Source organism: Vidua chalybeata, chromosome Z (genome assembly GCF_026979565.1).
Source record: "Vidua chalybeata isolate OUT-0048 chromosome Z, bVidCha1 merged haplotype, whole genome shotgun sequence".
Taxonomy (NCBI): Eukaryota; Metazoa; Chordata; class Aves; order Passeriformes; family Viduidae; genus Vidua; species Vidua chalybeata.
Genome location: NC_071570.1, coordinates 68,126,949 through 68,147,183, shown reverse-complemented (window position 1 = coordinate 68,147,183; position 20,235 = coordinate 68,126,949). Strand labels below are relative to the sequence as shown.

Sequence of the window (20,235 nt, the reverse complement as noted above, 5' to 3'; positions counted from 1 at the left end):
AAATGTGCTTTCCACAATCATGGAAATGAGAAATGCCCCAAAGCCAACATCAGTTGAAAAGGGAAACTTATTACAGATTGCTACAACTGTGCTGCTTAGACACAGTGACCAACATCACCTACAGAATGGCACTACTCTGCTGATCCTTGTAAGTGGAGAAATATCCATTTCAGTTCCCACAATCGAGTATGCTACAGGTTACTAAGTGCTGCCTACATATATCTGTGTGTGTGTGTATGTAAAGAACCAAACATGGACTGAATTATCTGCATATCCACAGAGCAGGAGTTTTGCACTCAGTGGAGTCCCGGCGTTTCCTCAGCAGGCCTTTGCAGCGAGTTCTGAGCCAACGTGTAGCTCTGCTGCCATTCCAAATCTGCGCTTCCCTTGCCCAGCCCGAGTGCAAGTCCTGGGCACGGCCGGAGATTTTCATGGCCAAAATCCTCCAGCATTTACATCTGCTCACGGCTTTGGGTAGCACAAATCACAAAACACCCATTGCAGTTGACAAACATAATTGATTAGAAATTGCTACACCTGCACTGGCAATACAGACCTATACAAATCTCAATTAAGGTTAAAAACAGGAATTTATTAGATTATTACAACCAGTCTAGGTAAAAATATACAAATACCAACTTGAGTTAACAAAACTTAATTTATTGCCAACCTCTACAACAGCTCACTATACACAAAGATCAAGTAAGTGTTTAACAACTTAATTTATTACATATTACTACAAGTGTACAGCCCATATAGAAATACAAAAATATGCATTCCCTCTCTAAATAGCCCTACACTAAAAATTCAATAGATAGAATTATACAACTACACCCTCCATACATGTTTAAATATAAATACCTACATAACTGTAACAAACTATAGATGTAAATATAGATTAAACATTACATATTACATACAATATATAAGTAGATATATTAACCAAACCTATCTACAAATATACAAAAATCACCAATCTAAATATCCACCCAACTGCATCAATACAAATATATAGCTGTACATCTCGATACATATGTAAATGTCATTAAACAGACAAAAAGAGATCAATATACATATAAAAATAGAAATATCTATCAATACAAATATCAATATACATATTTAAAGAGCCATATACGGACACTGTATAAATACAAATAGATACCCACACAACTGTAAACCTAGGAAATAGAACTAAACATAGTTATTACAACATACACATATACTTAGATACATATACACACATCTATGTAATTACAAACATATATCTATATATATGCATACATATATACATAGCATATATCCATAAATATAACAACATACATACAGAAATATTCCTATGCAAATCAAAGCCTACATATGTACATGTCTATATAATAATCCCTGTCTACATGCAAGTCCATACATCTTTAAATAGAATTCCAAGCAGAGGGATCTCAGCTGCCCCATCTTCAAAGCCTCTCCCTCGGTCTCTTCCTCCTGTGCAGAGCAGCTCTCCTGGACAGGGACAGCAGATGGCACAGCTGGGAAGCAAAGGGAACACTGAGTCAGTACGGGGACGTTTCCCTTGGCAGCAGCTGCACTTGCATCAGGGAAGAGAAGATCTCAGAGCCTCTCCAGGAGAGTTAGAAAGAAAAAGCAGCCGAGCGGGCCAGGCTGCGGGAGCGCGGCCGTGGCGGGACTGTCCCGCAGCCCCGGCAGCCCGGCACAGCCGGCACGGCTCCCGGGCCCTGCCGGCACAGCTGCCTTGCCCAAGGACAGCCCCTGTGCCGGCCGGGGCAGCTGCGCTGAGCAGCCCCAGCACGGGCAGGGCCCGCTCCTGCCCCGCCGGGCAGCGCCCACGGCCACAGCCCACGCCACCCTCAGCCCCACCCTGCCTCCCCGGCCCTGTGGCCTCACCCGGGCTCTCTCCAGCGTGGCAGCAGCAGGTCCCCGTTCCCTGCTCTTGCTGCTGGCCTTCAGCTTCTCCCTGCTGGCTCCCGTCAGTCTCTGGCTGTCCTCTAGGTCTTCACTGCAGCTGTGGCAAAAGCGGAGGCCCTGGAATTGGTTCCAAGGCCTGGCAGAGCTGCAGTCCCGGAGCCCTCTGTGCTCCCTGCTGGCCCCTCCATCCCCTCAGCCCCGCCATGCTCTCGGCAAACCCCCAGCCCCTTCAGTTTCTTCAGCCCCTCACAGTCCTCTCACCCCCTCAGTCCCTTCTGACCCATCCCGTTCCCCTAGACCCGCCACCCCCTCGGCCTGGGCCACTTCCCCGTCACCTCAGCGCCACCATCGCCCTGGGCTGTCCCACACCCCTCAGCCCCAGCAGCACCTCAGGGTCACCGTCCCTTCAGCGTCACCGCCCCCTCAGCCCCCTCAGTCTCACCGTCCTGCAGCAGCTCCTCAGGGGACAGTGCCTGGGGCCACCGGCAGCTCCCACCGCTCCAGGGACACCCGGGGCTGGAACTGCTGCTCCGCCCGGCCCGGCCGCCAGCTCGGACCCAGCACAGGGAGAGGGGACAGAGGGGGCACAGGGGGAAAAGCAAGAGGTGAGGGAGGAAGCAGAGCAGGGGAAGAGGTTAAAAACAGCCCTATACCTATACAGATATCAATCTATGTAACTAAGCCCCCATATATCAATATAAATATGCCTATCTATAAATGAAACTATATATATGTAAATGTAACTATACACATGTATAAATGCAACTATGGACATCTATAACTATAACTGCACATCTAAAAATATAAATATATACACCTAAAACTAAAAATAAATTAACTATACAAATCTCTTTCTATATAGATAGATAAATATAACTACATAAATCTCTAAACACAACTACATAGATCAATAAATATAACTATATACATCTATAAATATAACTAGAGATAGAGGAATTTCACCTGCCCAGTGGTCACAGGCTCTCCCTCTGTCTCTTCCTGCCACACAGGGCAGCCCTCCTGGAGAAGCTGATCACACGGGATCTGGGAAGCAAAGGGAACACTGAGTCAATACTGGCCCTTGTGCAAGTGTCCCTTGAGCGCCAATTGTCCTTCTATCAGGGACTTTAAAAGATGGCCTGAAAGGCAGACTCTCGCTTGGCAATTTGAAGCCTGCTCTTTAAAGAACAGGGATCCTTCCAAGTGTTCAAAACTGAGCTGTGTAAAGTATTTAAGTATCCTGATAAAGTCTCAGCACCCACAGTGCAAATGGCACCCACAAGAGTTTGAAACACAGACAGTCCCAGTGACAGAGAGACCACAGTGCTCACTGAAATGGCTGAAGGCTGCTGGGGGCTGAGTTATGAACCAAACTGGGACACCCAGCTTGGTGGCACAACCCCCACAAGGTCAGGTTTATTCCCTGCTCTCTTGCCACAGCAGAGGACTCCGTGTCAGAGCCTCTGGAGAAGCATGGAGGGCAGAGCTCAGGGAGGTTGTTCATGTGCCTTTGAACTAAAGGCACCAGGAAGCACCAACCCTGCAGACAAGAACTCAACTCTTCTCTTCTCCCTTCCTGCCAGAGGCAGGCTCAGAGCAGCCGTCTCACACCTCTCTAAACCAATGGGGGCTTTGTCCTTACCAAGCTCCTCGGGCTCTGGGGAACTGTTCCCGCAGCTCTCCGTGCCTGATGAAGTTTCCTCTGCTGCAGCCCGGTTCACAGGCTCCCCTCCTGAAGACTCAGGGGCAACATTAATATTGCCCTTAAAGAACAAGAGAAAAAAAGAAAGCTACAGATCATTCAGTATTTTGTTGGAATCACATCAAGGATACAGTTACTCTCCTTCTCCATGTAACAACATTCAAAAGCTCTCAGCCCAGCCTCTTCCATTCCCCTCCAATAGGTTACCTGAGCAGAGGGAGACCTTTCAGGCAGGGATCTCCTGATCTCCTGGATCATTTGCTCTACAGCAAAGCCAAGATCCACTGGTGGCCATTCCTTTTCCTCAGGTGCATTCCAGGCTGAGCTGGAGGCCATCGATGCTGCACAGCCTGCACTGCTAGATGGAGCGCTGGGGGCTGAAGTGTCTGAGGTGGCTGCAAGAATCCAAACACATTGGTCACGCTCCACAACGTGGCTCTGGGACACACACAGATCTCTGTTGCTGCCTTGGATCAAACATCACAGAAAGCATGCAGGAAAAGCAGGCAGAGAATCTTTTGGCTTTCTAGGTGCCCCTTCTTAATAGGCTTGACAATTTCGGGCCGAGAATGACAGAGCCTTGTGGAAAAATACTTCAAATGGTCACTTCTCATGACCTTTTGGATTTTCCAAAGGCTACAACTCTTTTCCTACCTCGTGGGTCGTAGGCTGGGGGCTGCTGCTCCCTGTGGAGATGCTGGAAGCTGCAGGGCGGGATCCTGAGCACCTCCCGGTCGATCGGAGGCAGCTGCCCCCCGCAGAGCTCCTGGAAGCGGCTGCGGGGCCCCTCCCGCCCGAGCGGCAGCAGCGGCTCCCCGTGGAAAGCGAGCAACTCGCAGGGCGGGACCCGTAGCACCTCCCGCTCGGCGGGCAGCGGCTGCTCCCCATAGAGCTCCCGGAAGCGGCTCGGCCCCTCCCGCCGGGCCGGCACCGGCCGGTCCCTGTGCAGCAGGTGGAAGCTGCAGGGCGGGCGCCGGGCGAGCAGCGGCCGCTCCCCGGGGGGCTGCTGGAAGCGGCCGGGCCGGGGACTGCGCAGCTCCCGCCCGTCCGGCAGCGTCCGTTCCCTGTGCAGCAGGAGGAAGCCGCTGGGCGGGCGCCCGGGCGGCAGCGGCGGCCGCTCCCTGGAGAGCGGCTGGAAGCGACTGCGCCCGTCCCGCCCGTCCGGCAGCGGCCGCGCCCCGGGGAGCTGCTGGGAGCCGCAGGGCGGGCGCCTGCGGCCCTCCTGCCCCGCCGCCGGCCGCCGCCTGTTGGCCGCGCTCCGGCGCCTGATGCGGAGCAGGAGGTCGGGGCGGTCGCGGCGAAAGCAGGGGTTGCTGTAGTGGAGCCAGGTCCCGGCATCGCCCGGCGCAGCCGAGCCAACCCAGCCCGGCACCTTGTGGAAGCCGTAGCGGTAGAGCTGGCGCACGAAGCTGCGGAACTGCGTGGCCCTGAAGGTGTGCGGGGCCGGCCCCTGGGCGTCGCCCGGGCTGAGCAGCTCCCGCTCGAAAAGGGAGCGGTCGATGAGCAGTCCCCGGGCCCGGCTGTCCCAGCGCACGGAGTGGACGCGGGGGCTGTTCACCAGGCGCCACAGCTTGGCGGGGAAGGTGCTGGCGCTGAGCCCGGCGGGCAGCGGCAGCTCTGCCATGGCGCTGATCGCCGACTGGTGCCACAACGGCCGGAGCGCAACGGCCGGAGCGCAACGGCCGCGGCTGCGCCGGCGGCGCGCGGCCTGAGGGGGGCGCTGCGCCGGACTTGGCAGGGACGAGCGCGGCAGAGCCGGGGCTGCGGGCACGGCGTGGGCCGGGCGGCTGCCGAGGCTGGCCGGGGTCGGCACGGCAGGGCCAGGTGCAAACCCTCTCTTTCCCTGGCTGCAGTCATCCTACCGCCTTTGCTTTGCAGTACAGCCCCAAACCGCCAAGGCAAGCGCAGGAGCTTTCAGAAAGGTCCAAATTGAGAAATCCCATCGGAAGCTCTTGCTCTTTGTCCAGTGAAAACAAAATCACTCTCATTTCTGCATAGCCGAAGTCAGGAAAAAGGTCTTAGTCTAAATAGCTTCCCTATTTGGTAGGGGTTTCAGAGTTCCTCACTTCCAAGCAGACAGGTCAAATGGGCGAAGGGGAAGTGATGAAGAGACTTGAAGACATTCTTTTGGACACACTCCAGCTCCTCAGTGTCCTTCCTGAACTGAGGGGCCCAGAACTGAACACAGCACTAGAGGTGTGGCCTCTCCAGTGCCTAATGCAGGGGGACCATCACTGCCCGACCCTGCTGCCACACCATGTCTGGCACAGAACTTTTTGCCCACATTCAGCATCTCCGACACCCTTCCTGCCCCGTCTGGCTGAGACACGGCTCCAGCGGCGGGCAGGGAGGCGGCTGCTCCGCCGGGGCTGTGTGTGGGTGAGGGCAGCTCTGCCCACGCCGCCATCTTTGGTGGGAGTGCTGGTGCCGGCTTTGCCCCCACTGATGGGTGAGGGCGAAAGGGCGGCCGGACGGGGCGGTGGTGGGTCTGTGGGGAAGGCCAGGGCCAGGGAGAGCCGGGAGGTGGCTGTGTGGAGGATGGAGGCAGCTGGGGGCTGGAGGCAGCGCACACCCGCAGAGGGAGGGATGGGCCCGCAGCATGTCCGGCTGGGGCTGTGGGAAGATGCCGGGTTTAGCGGCAGGACCCCTGTGGGATGTGGGAGAGTGGAGGAGGTGTGGGAGCAGCTGGTGTGTGTGGGAAGCTGAATCACAGGATCGGTCAGGTTGAGATTGTAATAAATGGGCCAGGATACCAGCTCCTTTTTAATGCCCTTATTGAGCGATCAGCTCTGGGTGGGGGCCCGAGGGGTTGCACACTCCGCCGCTGCTCCCTTTGGCGACACAAAGGAGGAGGTGATCAGTTCTGCTTCACAGCGGAACTGGGGCTTCCATCCTCATGGGCATACCTAAGAAAATGTCTTCTGGCTCATTGGCTAGGGTCCTCATTCTAGTCCAGTTCTACAGGTGATGGTGACCTTTAAAACCATGTTGGTGGAGTAGAGGGACTTCCTGCCAGTAGGTCCAGTCACTTAGTTCTTCAAATTTTGGGCTGGCTCGTCGTTTCTAGGGTCTTGCATTGGATTTTCTTGAGCTTTTCTTAATTTGCATATTCCCGGGAGTGTTTCCAGCTGCCATTTTGGGGCGCAGCAGAGGCAATACCCGAGGGATTCAGTAAGGGTACAGGTAAGGGGGGGGTACAATCAGGGTGCATGTAAGGGAGTTAACAGTGGGGGTACAACAAGGGTTTAACAGTTATCAACATAGTTAGCTTATTACAACTTTAAGTGCATTAACAGCTCTAACCACATTAACTTATGAACTTGTTCATAACAAGATCACCCTCAGGCAAGGCAGAGACCCTTGGAGCAAGTGACAGAGGAACACAGCCAGGTGAGTTTGGGATGTCTCCAGAGGGGGAAACTCCATGCTTTCCTGGTGTCAGGAAGATCCACAAACGCTAGGGTTTACGTCTGAAAAGGCGACAGATGAGTCCCTTCAACTTTATTCGAATAAAGGGAGAAAAGTCAACCGGGGCACACAACTGTGGGGTTTTCTCTCTCGGGGTTTCGGAGGGCGCAGCCTCCTTTTATCCTAAACTCCAGGCTGCATGTTTTCCTCTGCCTTTCCTCTTTGCCTGCGGTACAGCCATCCCGAATCGCCTACCGCATATCCACCCTCGAACCTCCTGTTCTACCCCAAAGTTCCGAAGCTCAGGCATGTGCAGACCCACTTGTCTATCTCAGGAGCCAAACTGTCTGAGCTCTGCAACAAACCTGCTGCCTAAAGTCAGTAGAGACATTAAGACCCTATTAATGTCTCTACCATTCAATTATTTGTAATCAATATCAACCATTCAATTATTAGTAAAGATGTTAGCACACACCTTTCCTCTTAATCCCTCCTTATTGCGGTTTGGAGTCCCGGGGGTCCGTCTGGCCCCGGGGCAGCAGCCGCCGTAGGTGTCCCGGATAGCACTGTGCTGATGAGGCACAGCCTGTCTGGGCCCCTGGCTAGCTCCGAGCCGCTGGCTACTTTAGCGAGCACTTGTGGAGTGATTTCAGCTCTTAGTGCTTTCAGCTCTGTGCTCGCAAAGTGCCTCAGCAGAGGTAGGGATGGAGAGAGGTGAAGGCTGTGTGGAGTTCTGCGGAGATGTCTTTATTGGCAGCTTCTGCAAAGGGTTCCAGTGACAGCTCTTCTGCTGAACAGGGCAAAGGTATGGGTTTAAATGGGCTATTGGGAGATTGTTCAGTGGCTGGGGTCAAGGAGAATATGACCTATAGCCTTACAGAGAGATAACAGGGGTCTGATGTGCAGAAGAGGGGCAGCTCTGGTCCACTCATCATGACTGCATTTCTTATCTTAGGCTAGTGACCGCCATGGAGGCCTTGCAGGGCCTCTGACTGCTACACCTCCTCTTTTTACTTCTCAATTTGTCTTCACAAACCCTAGCTATTATTAACCCTTTTTCACAACATGGACCATTTGAAACACCCTCTGCCAACTTTTCCATGTCTCGTCCCTGCATCAGATATGGCAAGTAAATACAGATAATAAAGTAGATAATTACAGTTCATATTAACCCATTAGTCACTAGAAGTCCTTGTCCATGGCTACTGATAGTCGAGGTCTCCCTTGCTTTTGTTCCAGCTGAGATGCCCAAATCTTTGGGCCTTTCAAGACCTTGACTCGAGTGTGATGGGTCCATCTGTGTTCAGGTCTCCTGGCTTCTCTCCCTGAAATCCCAGTTGGATGTTATGAACAGCAAAGTCCAAAGGCAGCGACTGTGCTAACTGGGCTTCCTGTCAAAGAGATTTCACAAGACATGGCATACTGGTCACATACTGGTTTAAATATAGATCTTCTCCTCTCTGCCACCTTGAAAATGAACAAGGTAAGAACCTCAAACAATTCAAAGGGAAATAATTGAATATTCCCATGGCTTTGGCTCTCATTCTTGCCAAAGCTAAAGCAAAAGCTGTACCCATGGCATCTTCGTTTCTGTCACCAGCTTCAAAGGGTGTTTATTCCTCCATTCATCCTTTCTACTTGACCTGAATTCTCAGGGTGCCAGGGGGTATGGAGGTCCCACTGAAACCTCAAAGCAGCCATAATCCCTTGAAGGATCCCCCTGTAAAACGAGTTCCCCCATGCAAGTCCACTGCCTTCACAATCCCATATTCAGAAACCATTTGTTAACTGATTGTTATCAATAATTTATGTAATTATTTGCTTTCGCTATTATTTGCTTTAGTAAATTATTTTGATATAGTACAATTTGTAATCTCTTTTTAACTGCTTTTGATCCAGTGTAATTTGTCAGCCTTTTATGGTTAATACCCTAATCCCTGTGTAGATTGTATATTTTAGTGTGATATATATTATAGTTTATGCTTTCACAAAATATTGAAAGAGAGGCTATGTAATGTGTATTATAACTTTTGCAGAAGTAATTTAGCTGTGAAATAAGAACTAATGCCTTTATTGTTGTAACTAACTGACAAGTAGTGAAATAGCTAATGTTGATTGGAAGTACTTCTAAAAATGGCTAGAACGTCTTGTATGATAAGATAATTTTGAAAAGAACCAAGCAAGTAACACCAAAAGAGCAAGGAGGAATCTACCACTGACCCTTTGGCTATCAGTAATTCTAACCACAGACCAGGGGGCCTCATGAGGAAATAAAATACAAGCCTTTCTGTGGGATGTGCCCATGGGGAAGACAGTGTGGGAATGCCATGGGAACCTACAGTCGTTTAGCATAAGGCATTTCCCCAGGGTCCTCTGCACCCCAGTGCAAATGAGCACATGCCCATCACCTGTCAGTTTGTGGTTGTCATCTCCCCAAGTTCTGGAAAGTTCCCTGTTCTCGTTGTTCCTAATGGTTCCCTCTGTAAACCACTCCTTCCCTTTTCCCTCATTGGCCCAGTTTATGTTACCCCATCCCTGTTCCTCCCTTACACCCTCTTCCCATTGGATCATTTGTTACTTCTAGTTACTCCTTCCCTCCCCAGTTATAGACTCTGGCCTCTCCTTCTCTGGGGCTCTCGGAGTCTGCTTTCCCTGAGTGTGGTTGTCTCCCTGCTCCTATTTCTGCATCCCTACTCCTTTGATCAATCCTCAGTGAACCCACTCGGATTCCAGCAGCTCAAGAGTCCTTCCGTCTTCCTGGTGGGGATTTTAATTACGCTATCCAGGCACCCGTTGACCAGCTAACTGAGGGTTACCCTGTGGGACTCCGTCTGGGGTAGCCCATAACTCTCAAAATCACATCTGCATTGTGGCATGTAGTCTAAGAAGATGAGGTCAGGGGTTGAGCTAAGATAAAGAATTCCCTGGAATATGTATACTCAAAGGAATGTTTGAATATGCATAATTTTCATGAATATGTATTTGACTAACGCAATGAAAAAGTATATAAGAGTTGTTATAGTTAACTGTGTGCATGTGTGTGGATATTCTCAGTTCAGTCAGAGAGAAAAGAGAATTCTCCCAGGCCTAGCCTGGGAAAGTTAGGAGAAGGAATGAAAACAATCATTATCTCTCTTTCTGTTCATGTTGTTTATAGATATGTTCTACCACAGTGTGCTATTCATGGTGCACCAATGGTGTGAAAGGTTTTCACTTTGAGAGCAATCATATTTCACCTTAGCGATCTTGGTTATAAAAGAGGAATGATACTTGTTAATAAAGATTATTCTTTGCCTTCTGAAGATGGGGTCTCTTCATTTCCATCCCTGCCTCACCAGCGACACATGTGGCTATGCACCCAGTGCTGTTACTTTTGCTTTATCCCTTATTACACCTTTAAAAATTTTAAAGAGTGAGCCTCGTTTCTCACACTGATCAAATAGTTGCTGAGGCTGCTAGAAACTCCTCTGGCCACCCTGCCAGCCAGCATACCTCTACCAGAGAACATCTAAGCCCTCTTGCCCAGGGCATCTCAGTAAAATACACAACATCCCTGGAAAGGACATAGAGCCCAAGGTCATTTCCCTGCTTTGCAATCTCCTTTGTAGTCTGGCTATTAATTTTAGCCAGACACCCCTCATTAGCTCGTTTTGCTAAAACAAAAAGACCCAAGGCAGTACATCTTGAAGAATGTCTCTGCCAATCCTCAAAAGTCCCAATGACTCACCCCATGGAGCTCTCCCAACACCCTTTGCAAGGGTCAAAACTCCTGGCATCCACTGTTTACTGCCCTCTGTTAATCAGTTCTCCTTCTTGCTTGTGCCTCACTACCTTTAATATCTCCAACCCCTCTGGTGGAAAAGACAGCAACAGCATCACCACCTCCCCCTCCCCTTGGCAACAGCTGGGTCACCGGGAGCAAAGGGAGGATCCCAGAAACCCCTGGCAGAAGCCTGCTTTCTAAACATCACCACCGAGCAGTTGATTACCTGTTGTTTCTTCTGAAAACCCTGCCTGATATCCCTTAACTGCTCTTATTTCTACCTCTTTAGGCACATTCACCACCATAAACAAGACAGTAATTGAGCTTTCAGGAGGGAACATTTTTTTCCTGCAAGTTAACCTAAACTTCACTCCCTCCCAGCTTTCCTCCCAGCTTTCCAAATGCCTGTAAAACCCATGCACATACTTGGAATCTGTAAACGTTCTACCACCAAGCTAACTTGAGTTTGGAATTCCAGCTTAAGTCAGTGCTGCTGCTAAGAGAAGGAAAATGGTTCCATGACAGTTGTCTTTTTAAATTTGCGGTGTAATTTAATGTTTCTCTTAAAAGATATCTCACAGGATACCCATATGTGCTGTTTCAATAACTCACTTAGAAATAATCTTTATACTATTTTGCATACGATGAAGGGCACTTCCAAGCTGAGGTGCTTGTGAAATGCTGAGATTTGGCAAAGCAGTGTACCAGCTTCATCTACAAAAGGCAATGGCCTTGTTGCTTTCAGTAGAACTGCTCAATTAAAGCAGGTAGGAACTGGAAGGTTCAGTTCATAACCCCTAGTTTGACTGTCAATGCCATTAGAGGCTTAAATGGAACAAGTCAGGTTTTACTGATACGGTCTGCACTTCATTCACTTCTGGTTTCATTCAGTCTAGAGGCTGGCACAGCACCAGTGGCTGTGGGAGAAGGATGCAGGTCACGTCTAGTGAAGATCTGATTGGTTCCATGTTTCATCTCCAGCCGCTCCATTTGTGTTGGAAACCTTTTGAGGATACACTTGTAATTGTGCTCAATAATATTTTGGGAACTACAGGAAATACTGTTCAGACATGAGAAAAGCCTTTTTTGATGTTGAGGATGATCAAGCACTAGAGGGGCTGCCCAGAGCCATGGCTGAGTTTCTGTGCCTGGAGGTGCTCAGGCTGCCTGGACAGGGCCCTTGGCAGGCCCTGGACTGGACCTGCTTTGGCTGAGCCTGCTTCATGCAGGAGCACAGGGCAGGTGACCTCCTGTCCTCCCTTGCAGCCCCAGCTGTTCTGTGATTCTCTAGTCCAGAGCTTTTCAGACTGGATTGAGTTAGGAGCAGGTTGTCTTGAAAAATGTTGGCATCTCTCCTGGTAGACAGCAAAACTCTTGGAATGGGTCTTTGCAAGCCCTGGCTCCAAGTTGCTTTTCAGTTCTGTAGGTTTTGTGAGCTAAGTACAGAGCTCATTTATTTCCAGGGTGTTGCTGCCCTCAGCTTTGACTGGCTTTGTGTGTAGATTCAATAGGAACAGTTGTGCAGTGAACTGGTGCCACATCCACACTGTCTCATTTTTTTCCAAAGTCTAACCTGGTTCATTTTTGTTAATGCAGAAAAGCAGAGAGTGAACCTGGATGAAGATTTTTTTGCAAAGAGGGTGATAAGGTACAGTGCTTCCATTTTAATATCACAGAGCAGTGGATATTTTCCCCATGAACTTTCTGCTTGCACTGCAGGTCCTGCTGGTGTCTTTTACTGCTAGTGTTGGACCAGAATGTGTGAGTCAGCACAGGCTGGCACAAACTCCCTGTTAGAACACAAGGAATAGATTTATTTCCACTACCTTGCTACTTGTGGGATCCCCAAAGCAACACCTGGGCAGTTGTGTAGTATTAGAGATGTGGGCACCCTTAAACTCAGCCTGTGCCAGAGGATCACTGGCTTGTCAAGGGTTATTCCCAGCTGCAAGGTCACTTGAATGATTTACAGTCCTCCTTACCAGTCTTCCACTTTTAATCCATTCCTCCCAACAAATATTTTTCAAAATCTTTCTGGTTCCATGATCTTCTCTGTTTTGGGCATTTTGTTACCGTGATGGGTTAGCATGTTAAAATCCACAAATCAAATTGACCGCGTGGATGTGTATTTGATGGTTTTTTAATAGTGTTCTTTAATGTTCAGGGAGAACTTGGAGAAGGTGGGAATCTGTACGCTTCAGCCACCATGTCTGGAATTGGCAATAAACGGACGGCTGGAGAGCCTGGCCCTTCTGCACCTCCAGAAAAGAAGGCAGGGGTTGAAGATTCGGGCACTACTGTGGAGACCATTAAACTTGGTGGTGTTTCTTCAGCGGTATGTCTTCCTTGCATACCCCCACTCCACCTTTTGGTTTTTTTCATCTGGAGGCAGAAATGTCTCTGGGGTCAGGTTGAGTCTTTCTGTGACCTGGCCTGTGTGCCATGTGCCTGTGCCCAGGAGGAGCTGGACATCCGGACCCTGCAGACCAAGAACCGGAAGCTCGCGGAGATGCTTGACCAGCGCCAGGCCATCGAAGATGAGCTGCGGGAGCACATTGAGAAGCTGGAGCGTCGGCAGGCCACTGACGATGCCTCTCTGCTGATCATCAACCGCTACTGGAATCAGGTTGGTAACAGCTTTTGTTACTTCATATGCAGTTTTCTTGTCTCCCCTGAACCACTGCAGTCCTTTTGTTCACATCCATTCTTTATCTTGTCTGGCCTTGCCTGTCCCATCATTCAGTTTGATGAAAATATCCGCATCATCCTTAAACGCTTCGACCTGGACCAAAGTCTTGGAGACCTGTTGTCTGAAAGAAAAGCACTGGTGGTGCCAGAACCTGAACCAGACTCTGACAGTAACCAGGAGCGCAAAGATGAGAGGAAACGAGGTGAGGCACCTGTCTGGGGACAGTGGGAAAGGTGGATTTCAGCTATGGACAATGCTGACACCCATTTCTAAAGGCTGACTGACACTTTTTTTTGTGATTGTAAAGAGCAGTGATATGCTACCTTCTGGAACACACTCACTTCTTCTCACCTCTTTATGTTCCCAGGGGAAGGACTGGAGCCAGCATTCTCCTTCCTGGCCACTCTAGCTAGCAGTACCAGTGAGGAGATAGAATCTCAGCTGCAGGAGCGTGTGGAGTCCTCCCGCCGTGCTGTTGCCCAGATTGTGACAATGTATGACAAGCTGCAGGAGAAGGTGGATGTGCTGTCTCACAAGCTGAATAGTGGAGGTATGACCAAGGTGGCAGGTATTCAAGAATGCTTATCTGCCCCCACCTTAGACCTGATCCTGCATTGTAGACATTAAGATCTAGTCCTTCTCACATGCATGTGTTTCTCAAAATGAATTTGTTTGGCTTTCCAGCCTCTTGTTATCCAAACCTTTTCTGAAGGATCATGTGCCAGAAGTGCATTGTAGCTACCTCTGTATTTGAATGCTGAGGGCTCTGCCCAGAGTATTGGGCAGCTTGTTTCCGCCAGTACTGTGTTCATGTGCCTGAGAAGTCAGAGAGCAGTTGAACCTTCTCAGCCAGCTGTCCTCAGCCTCCACATGAAATGCTTTATGCTTACAAGTAAAGAAGTGAAATCAGCATTGCAAACTGATAGTGGACTCTTTCTTTGCAGTTTAATAGAAGGTGTAGGAATAACAAGCTGCTCAGTTTCCACTGAGTGCTGAGCAAAACTGTACCCATCTCATGGTGTGGTGTGCTTAGTGTAGCAGTCAGTTTTGAATGTAGCAGAGTTCTGCAGAAAAAGCCAAATGACCAGCTTCTAAAAATTAATGCAGCAGATTCACTTCAGACTCAGATGACTGTGGAACAATCATCATTAGCTTAAGGTTAGATTTTTAATCTTTTGAAAGAAGCCTTGTGTGGATTATCAGCTCATGCTTGATGTGCCTTCTGTGTGCTCTGACCAAGTCTGGCATTGGTGTAGGGAAGTGTTGCTGTCCTTGGCTGGCAGTCATAAACTGTAGTAGCTTTGACACTGGTGCCATGTGAGCCTGTCCTCAGGTGCTTTAGTTTCACCTGTCACCCTGGTGCTGTTGTTGTCACGTGGTGTCATGGTGTGTTGGCCTGGTGTGTCACCCTGGGCCACCTGTTGCAGCAGGTTTATGCATGAACTTGGGCAGCATTGGGGTGTCCCTGGGTTCCAAGGGCATGCTCTGGGTTGCTGGCACAGAACAGCTGAAGTGATCTCTGGTGAGAGGGGATGGCCCCCAGGTCAGAAATGGGCAGCACTGTTAAACTGCAGAGCCTTTTGCTTATGGAGTGCAGGTCAAAGCTCTCTGTGGGTGGAGATCAGGCCCTCAGGAAGCATGCATGGGAGAGATAAAAGTAAACTGAAGTTAGACCCAGAAATCTCCTTTTCTGTTTTCTTATTTCTCTCTTTGCTGTTCAGGAATTAAAATCAGTCTTCATTGATTTCCATTAATTTCCTTTTCTTTGTGCACCTTTCAGATATTTCACTGATGGAAGAAGCAGTAGTGGAGCTGAATACCTACCTGTCACATGAGAATGGACGGCTGCAGGAACTGGCTGATGTTCTTCAGGAGAAGCACAGAGTCATGTCTCAGGAGGTATAAAAAGGGAAGAGAAAGAAATCTGCTTTGGGGACCTGCTTAGCATAATTTATGGTTCCCATAGATTGGAAAGCAGCTCATTTCCTTGGAGAGGCACAGGAAGAACATGGTTTGAACGTTATGAAAAAGGTTGATGTTGTGGAGAGCTGTACATAGATTTTCCATATAAATCAGATTGATTTGCTTGTTACATCACTAAAGGAAAGGCTAGAAGCAAGTCGGTGAACTGAATGGATTTAACTTTTAAGGAGAGGGGAGAGCAGAGGAACTAGGGGCAGATGATGCTGAGGTGGCTGTGTAGATACCTGGAACAGTGGAGGTGACATCCCTGTCATTCTCAGTTACTTGGTTTCTCTGTGTTGTTTGGCAGTGTAATGTTATCAGTTACAGGATGATCCCAGTTGTTAAAGGATTCACATTATTAGCAGCATTTGTTTGAGAGATTTCAGTTCATTTAAAAATTGTCTTAATGCTGGTCTTGCCGAGCGTTAGACCTCTGAGCACTTAGGTGCTGTGTAGAGTAGATGGACATAGGGATTGAAAAGATTAAAATCAAAACAGCCTTTGAATTAGCTGAGGTGGCTGCCTCTGTGTTCTGCCAGATATTACTGGCTTCCTGCTCTTCCTCCATTTTCTGTTTTATTTTTATTGGTGTCTTGAGATTTGGCCAGTGTAAAATTCAGGACAGTTCATGGAATGGTCTGTCACCACAGCAAAAGACGAGAAGCACATGATGAATAAGAGAAATGACTCCTGGCAGCATCAGGAAAAATTGGCACTATGCAATGTGCTGGCTGAAGCACTCCTTTGATTGCAGTTCTCCAAGCTGCAAGAGAGGGTGGAGACAGCAGAATCCCGAGTGTCTGTCCTGGAGACCATGATTGACGACCTTCAGTGGGACATTGACAAGATCCGCAAGAGGGAGCAGAGGCTCAACCGCCACCTGGCTGACGTCCTGGAACGAGTAAGCACTGGCCGGGAAACCTGGGAATGGGGTGGTGTTGGATGGGCATGTGACATCCTCTCTGGGACTTTGCTGTGTGACATCCTCTCTAGGACTTTGCTGTGTGACATCCTCTCTAGGACTTTGCTGGGAGAGCTGAGACCCTGCTGTGTACCTTCTTTGGTCTTGCATCTGCTGCATCACTCTTGTCAGTATTTCACTGGGTCTTGAGGAAATCTCTTGCATTTTTTTGCAGGTAAATTCCAAAGGCTACAAGGTGTATGGAGCTGGGAGCAGCCTCTATGGGGGAACAATCACCATTAATGCCCGCAAGGTGAGGTCAGGAGCTTGGCTGTGGGCAAGGGCAAGAATACAGCCAAGGAGAACAAGGGCCACAATTTGAACAGAATTTAGATACTTATTTTAGATCATTTTTGGATCCTGTACCACAAAGCTGGGTGACTCTTTGTCTGTGTATGAGTTTTCTACTTAAAAAACACCTGATGGAATTAGACTCGCTTGGTCAAGTTACCTGACTGCTCAGTCTGTAATTGCTGTTACTGCATGAACAGATAGTTCACTAGCTTTCTCAGGAGACACATTAACAGTAGGATTTACAAGCAGTTTATCCCAACAGTCTGAGGAGATGAATGCAGAGCTGGAAGAGAATAAAGAGCTTGCTGGGAATCGCCTTAATGAACTGGAGGAACTACGTCAGGATCTTGAGGAAGTAACAACACAGAATGAAAAGCTCAAGGTGAGACATCTGTAGCCGTGTGAGGGCGAAGGTGTTCTGTGGGACGGGCTGCCCTCAGCTTTGCAGTAGTGTGTCTGCAGAAAACCTCATTAGCAGTTCTGAGCCTGCTCTTCAGCTGTGTTACGCTTTGCACCAGGTACAATTCAGTGAGTCTGTGGCTCCGCTTGCAGCTCAGTGCGTTGGTGACACCGTGTGGCCACCGTTGGAAATTGTAATGGTTTCCTGCCCGTGTCCCGTTCTGATCTTTGAGTCCATTTTAATAACCATGTCTGGTTAAAACTGTTTTCACCTCTTTACAAGTAGTGATCCCTCCTCCACCTTCCCCACGTCCTGTGCAAGTGGAACCAGAGAACAGAAACAATCAGGGAACTTGTGTGGGGAGAGAGGCTCTTGAAAGAGTCAATGAATTTCTGTCTTTCCCACTGTGGGAGATGGCTAGATAGGAAACAGCCTATGAGTTTGTGATGTTTTAAAGGTGGTAACACAAGAAGCTGTGGCTCTGTGGTAGATAAGTATATCATGGAGAGAATAATCCAAATTTCATCGTAGTGGTCAGTGCCGGTTATAAGAAACATCTGTCTTGATAACCTAAATCCAGAGATCTGATGCTGGGAACTGTCTTGAGGCACCTCTGAATTTTGTTTATCCATGTGAGTTTGTTTTGAGAGAAGTGGTCTTTAGCTTACAGCTTTTTTTTTTCCCCTCCCCTAATTAGTTTTAAGCTGAATGCATGTATATATGTGTCTGTTTTTCTGCTGCTAGTCACAATCATTTGCTAACTTTTTTTTCTAATTCAGTTCTCTGGGGTTTTTTTTAATTTCTCTTTCTGTCAGTCATTATGTTTTACTGGCAGAACGCTAACATAATGCCTACTTGCATGTGCATTTTATCTGTTCTCTCATACTTTTCTATGTGTCCATCTTTATTGATCTGGCTGATTATGATTTATTATGTTTTCCAAGTTCACATCTTTGAGAGAAACTATTTCAAGACCCAAGAGTCAAAAACTTCTGTCATGTGGTTGTGCAAGAGAAGCAGCCTGATGCATGCAGAGAGCACAGAGACTTTTTAAAATTGGTACTGAATCATATCACTTGGACCTGCTTCACAGCAATGCTATTCAAGTTCTACTTTTGTCTTTGCTTGTGGCAGTTTGATTCACTGTTCTCCTGTCTTGAGAGACAGAAACCAAAGGCAAGGGGATAATTTTTCTTTTTGTGGCATTTTCTTGTGTCCCAACCAGGTTGAGCTGCGACGGGCAGTGGAAGAGGCTGTGAAGGAGACCCCGGAATATCGCTGTATGCAGTCCCAGTTTTCTGTTTTGTATAACGAGAGTCTCCAGCTGAAGGCACACCTTGACGAGGCCCGCACCCTGCTCCACGGCACCCGCACCACACACCAGCGCCAGGTGGAACTGATTGAGGTAATACCTCTGCTCCCTCAGCCTGGGAGCTCTGTCATGCCAGCACCATCACTGCTGGGTCTGTGTGCCTCTGCGAATGCTCGGGAAATTGACATTTCTGGCAATAATCCAGGCTCTTGTGGTACCTGATATTGATGAGGTGAGAGATACTCCAGGTTCAAAGCACCGAGTTCTGTTTCCTTTTTGTTCCTCAGCGGGATGAGGTCAGCCTTCACAAGAAGCTACGCACTGAGGTGATTCAGCTGGAGGACACCCTGGCACAAGTCCGCAAAGAATATGAGATGTTGAGGATAGAGTTTGAACAGACACTTGCTGCCAATGAGCAAGCAGGTATGGTGTTATTCTGCTGTGCCTGAAAACAACCACCTATCCACCAGTGCTCTTTAGGGGCTACAGTGCACAAAAACACTTGGGTTGATTCTTTGTTGCTGTTAAATACTTGTTCAGGTCTCTTTACCTCAAAACAAAGCTCTTCACCTGTTTTATTGGGAGGCCAGCTCCACTTCTTTCTAGATGCTGCATAATAAATACATTTTGCTAACAATTTGGTTTATGGCAGGATATTTTGAATTATTAAAAATTTCTTGGGGCGGGAGGATTCATTTCCAAATCTGTAAGGACAATCTAGATAGCAAAGCAGTAATTCTTAAATTTCATCAGAGGAAATAAATTACTTCTGAAGTAGCATTTAAATCAGATTTCTTTTGTAACATGACATGTTTCCCTTAGGATCATAGGCATAAAAAGAATGTTAAGTGGGAGTTAGGACTGTGAATTTGCAAGGACTTATGGTTGTGTATAAAACTGGCATGACTTTTTTTCTGCAAGTGTTTTGTGTTGCTCTCTTATGTAGCAGAATGGTGATAGTCTTATTTTGTTTGTCATTGTCACTTAGCTTGTTCTCCATCTCCATGCAAGAAGGTTGACAGAAGGTTTGTTACTGAGGTGTTTCTGTTTTTGCAGGCCCCATTAATCGGGAGATGCGTCACCTCATCAGCAGCCTCCAGAATCACAACCACCAGTTGAAGGGAGAGGTGCTGAGATACAAGCGCAAACTGAGAGAGGCCCAGTCTGACCTGAGCAAGGTAATACAGCAGGAAATGCCAGAAAAGACAGGAAAGTGCTTAGGAGAGGGGGGAATGCTGTCACTCTTGCCAGGAGTATCAGTCTTTCTGATAGGCTGTGCAGGATGCAGTGAAATTTTCTGTGGAGTTCTGCACTCTGCTGCTTCCTTTGACTAAATGAATGATCTTTCTTTGTGGCTGTGTAGTTGCTCCATGAAAAGGGGGCATGGAAGCATGGATCTGTGAAGACAAGGGAGAAGAGAGTAAGAAAGACTCCTGGCTAAGAACTTAAATGTTTGTTTTCTTGGTCATCTCTCTTGCTGTTCCACACCAGATCCGCTCTCGCAGTGGCAGTGCTCTCCTCCAGTCCCAGTCCAGCACTGAAGACACAAAGGAGGAGCCCACAGAGATCAAGCAGGAGCCTGATGATCCTTCTGCCCAAGTGTCTGTTCCCAAGGTTGCTTCTGAAGATGTTAATGAGATGAAGGCCAGGCGAGATGAAGAGGAACGGGAGCGGGAGAGACGGGAAAGGGAGAGGGAACGAGAGAAGGAAAAGGAGAAGGAGAAAGAGAGAGAACGAGAAAAAGAGAAAGAGAAGGAAAAGGAACGAGAGCGGGAAAAGCAGAAGCAGAAGGAATCAGAGAAGGAGAGAGAGGCCAAAGAGAAG

The 20,235-nt window shown here is 48.5% G+C and overlaps 2 protein-coding genes across 2 annotated transcripts in view; one reads left to right on the top strand and one right to left on the bottom strand.

Moving 5' to 3' along the window:
* Window positions 1–639: 639 nt before the first annotated feature.
* Window positions 640–5,461, bottom strand: LOC128802425 (uncharacterized). The gene is made up of 6 exons (XM_053968774.1): window positions 4,274–5,461; window positions 3,827–4,014; window positions 3,560–3,680; window positions 2,360–2,961; window positions 1,897–2,014; window positions 640–1,520 (listed from the first exon to the last, which is right to left on the bottom strand). The coding sequence occupies exons 1-4, from the start codon at window positions 5,241–5,243 to the stop codon at window positions 2,951–2,953; spliced, it is 1,290 nt and encodes a 429-aa protein (XP_053824749.1). The 5' UTR covers window positions 5,244–5,461; the 3' UTR covers window positions 640–1,520; window positions 1,897–2,014; window positions 2,360–2,950.
* Window positions 5,462–7,892: 2,431 nt separating this feature from the next.
* The window catches only part of RNF20 (ring finger protein 20), a 20,475-nt gene continuing 8,132 nt past the window's right edge, over window positions 7,893–20,235 (top strand). The window contains exons 1-14 of the mRNA XM_053968775.1: window positions 7,893–8,510; window positions 12,387–12,438; window positions 12,955–13,125; window positions 13,249–13,416; window positions 13,534–13,681; window positions 13,847–14,029; window positions 15,260–15,378; window positions 16,199–16,345; window positions 16,581–16,658; window positions 16,962–17,081; window positions 18,325–18,504; window positions 18,699–18,834; window positions 19,468–19,589; window positions 19,903–20,235. Coding sequence (XP_053824750.1) covers window positions 12,997–13,125; window positions 13,249–13,416; window positions 13,534–13,681; window positions 13,847–14,029; window positions 15,260–15,378; window positions 16,199–16,345; window positions 16,581–16,658; window positions 16,962–17,081; window positions 18,325–18,504; window positions 18,699–18,834; window positions 19,468–19,589; window positions 19,903–20,235 — 1,863 coding nt within the window. The 5' untranslated portion in view covers window positions 7,893–8,510; window positions 12,387–12,438; window positions 12,955–12,996. The remainder of the gene's footprint in view (window positions 8,511–12,386; window positions 12,439–12,954; window positions 13,126–13,248; window positions 13,417–13,533; window positions 13,682–13,846; window positions 14,030–15,259; window positions 15,379–16,198; window positions 16,346–16,580; window positions 16,659–16,961; window positions 17,082–18,324; window positions 18,505–18,698; window positions 18,835–19,467; window positions 19,590–19,902) is intronic.

Coding starts and splice junctions, on each gene's coding strand:
- LOC128802425 (XM_053968774.1), bottom strand. CDS start 5,243: ATGGCAGAGCTGCCGCTGCCCGCCGGGCTCAGCGCCAGCACCTTCCCC. Junction 4,015..4,273: donor CCCAGCCTACGACCCACGAG/GTAGGAAAAGAG, acceptor GGATTCTTGCAG/CCACCTCAGACACTTCAGCC. Junction 3,681..3,826: donor AAAGGTCTCCCTCTGCTCAG/GTAACCTATTGG, acceptor TTGTTCTTTAAG/GGCAATATTAATGTTGCCCC.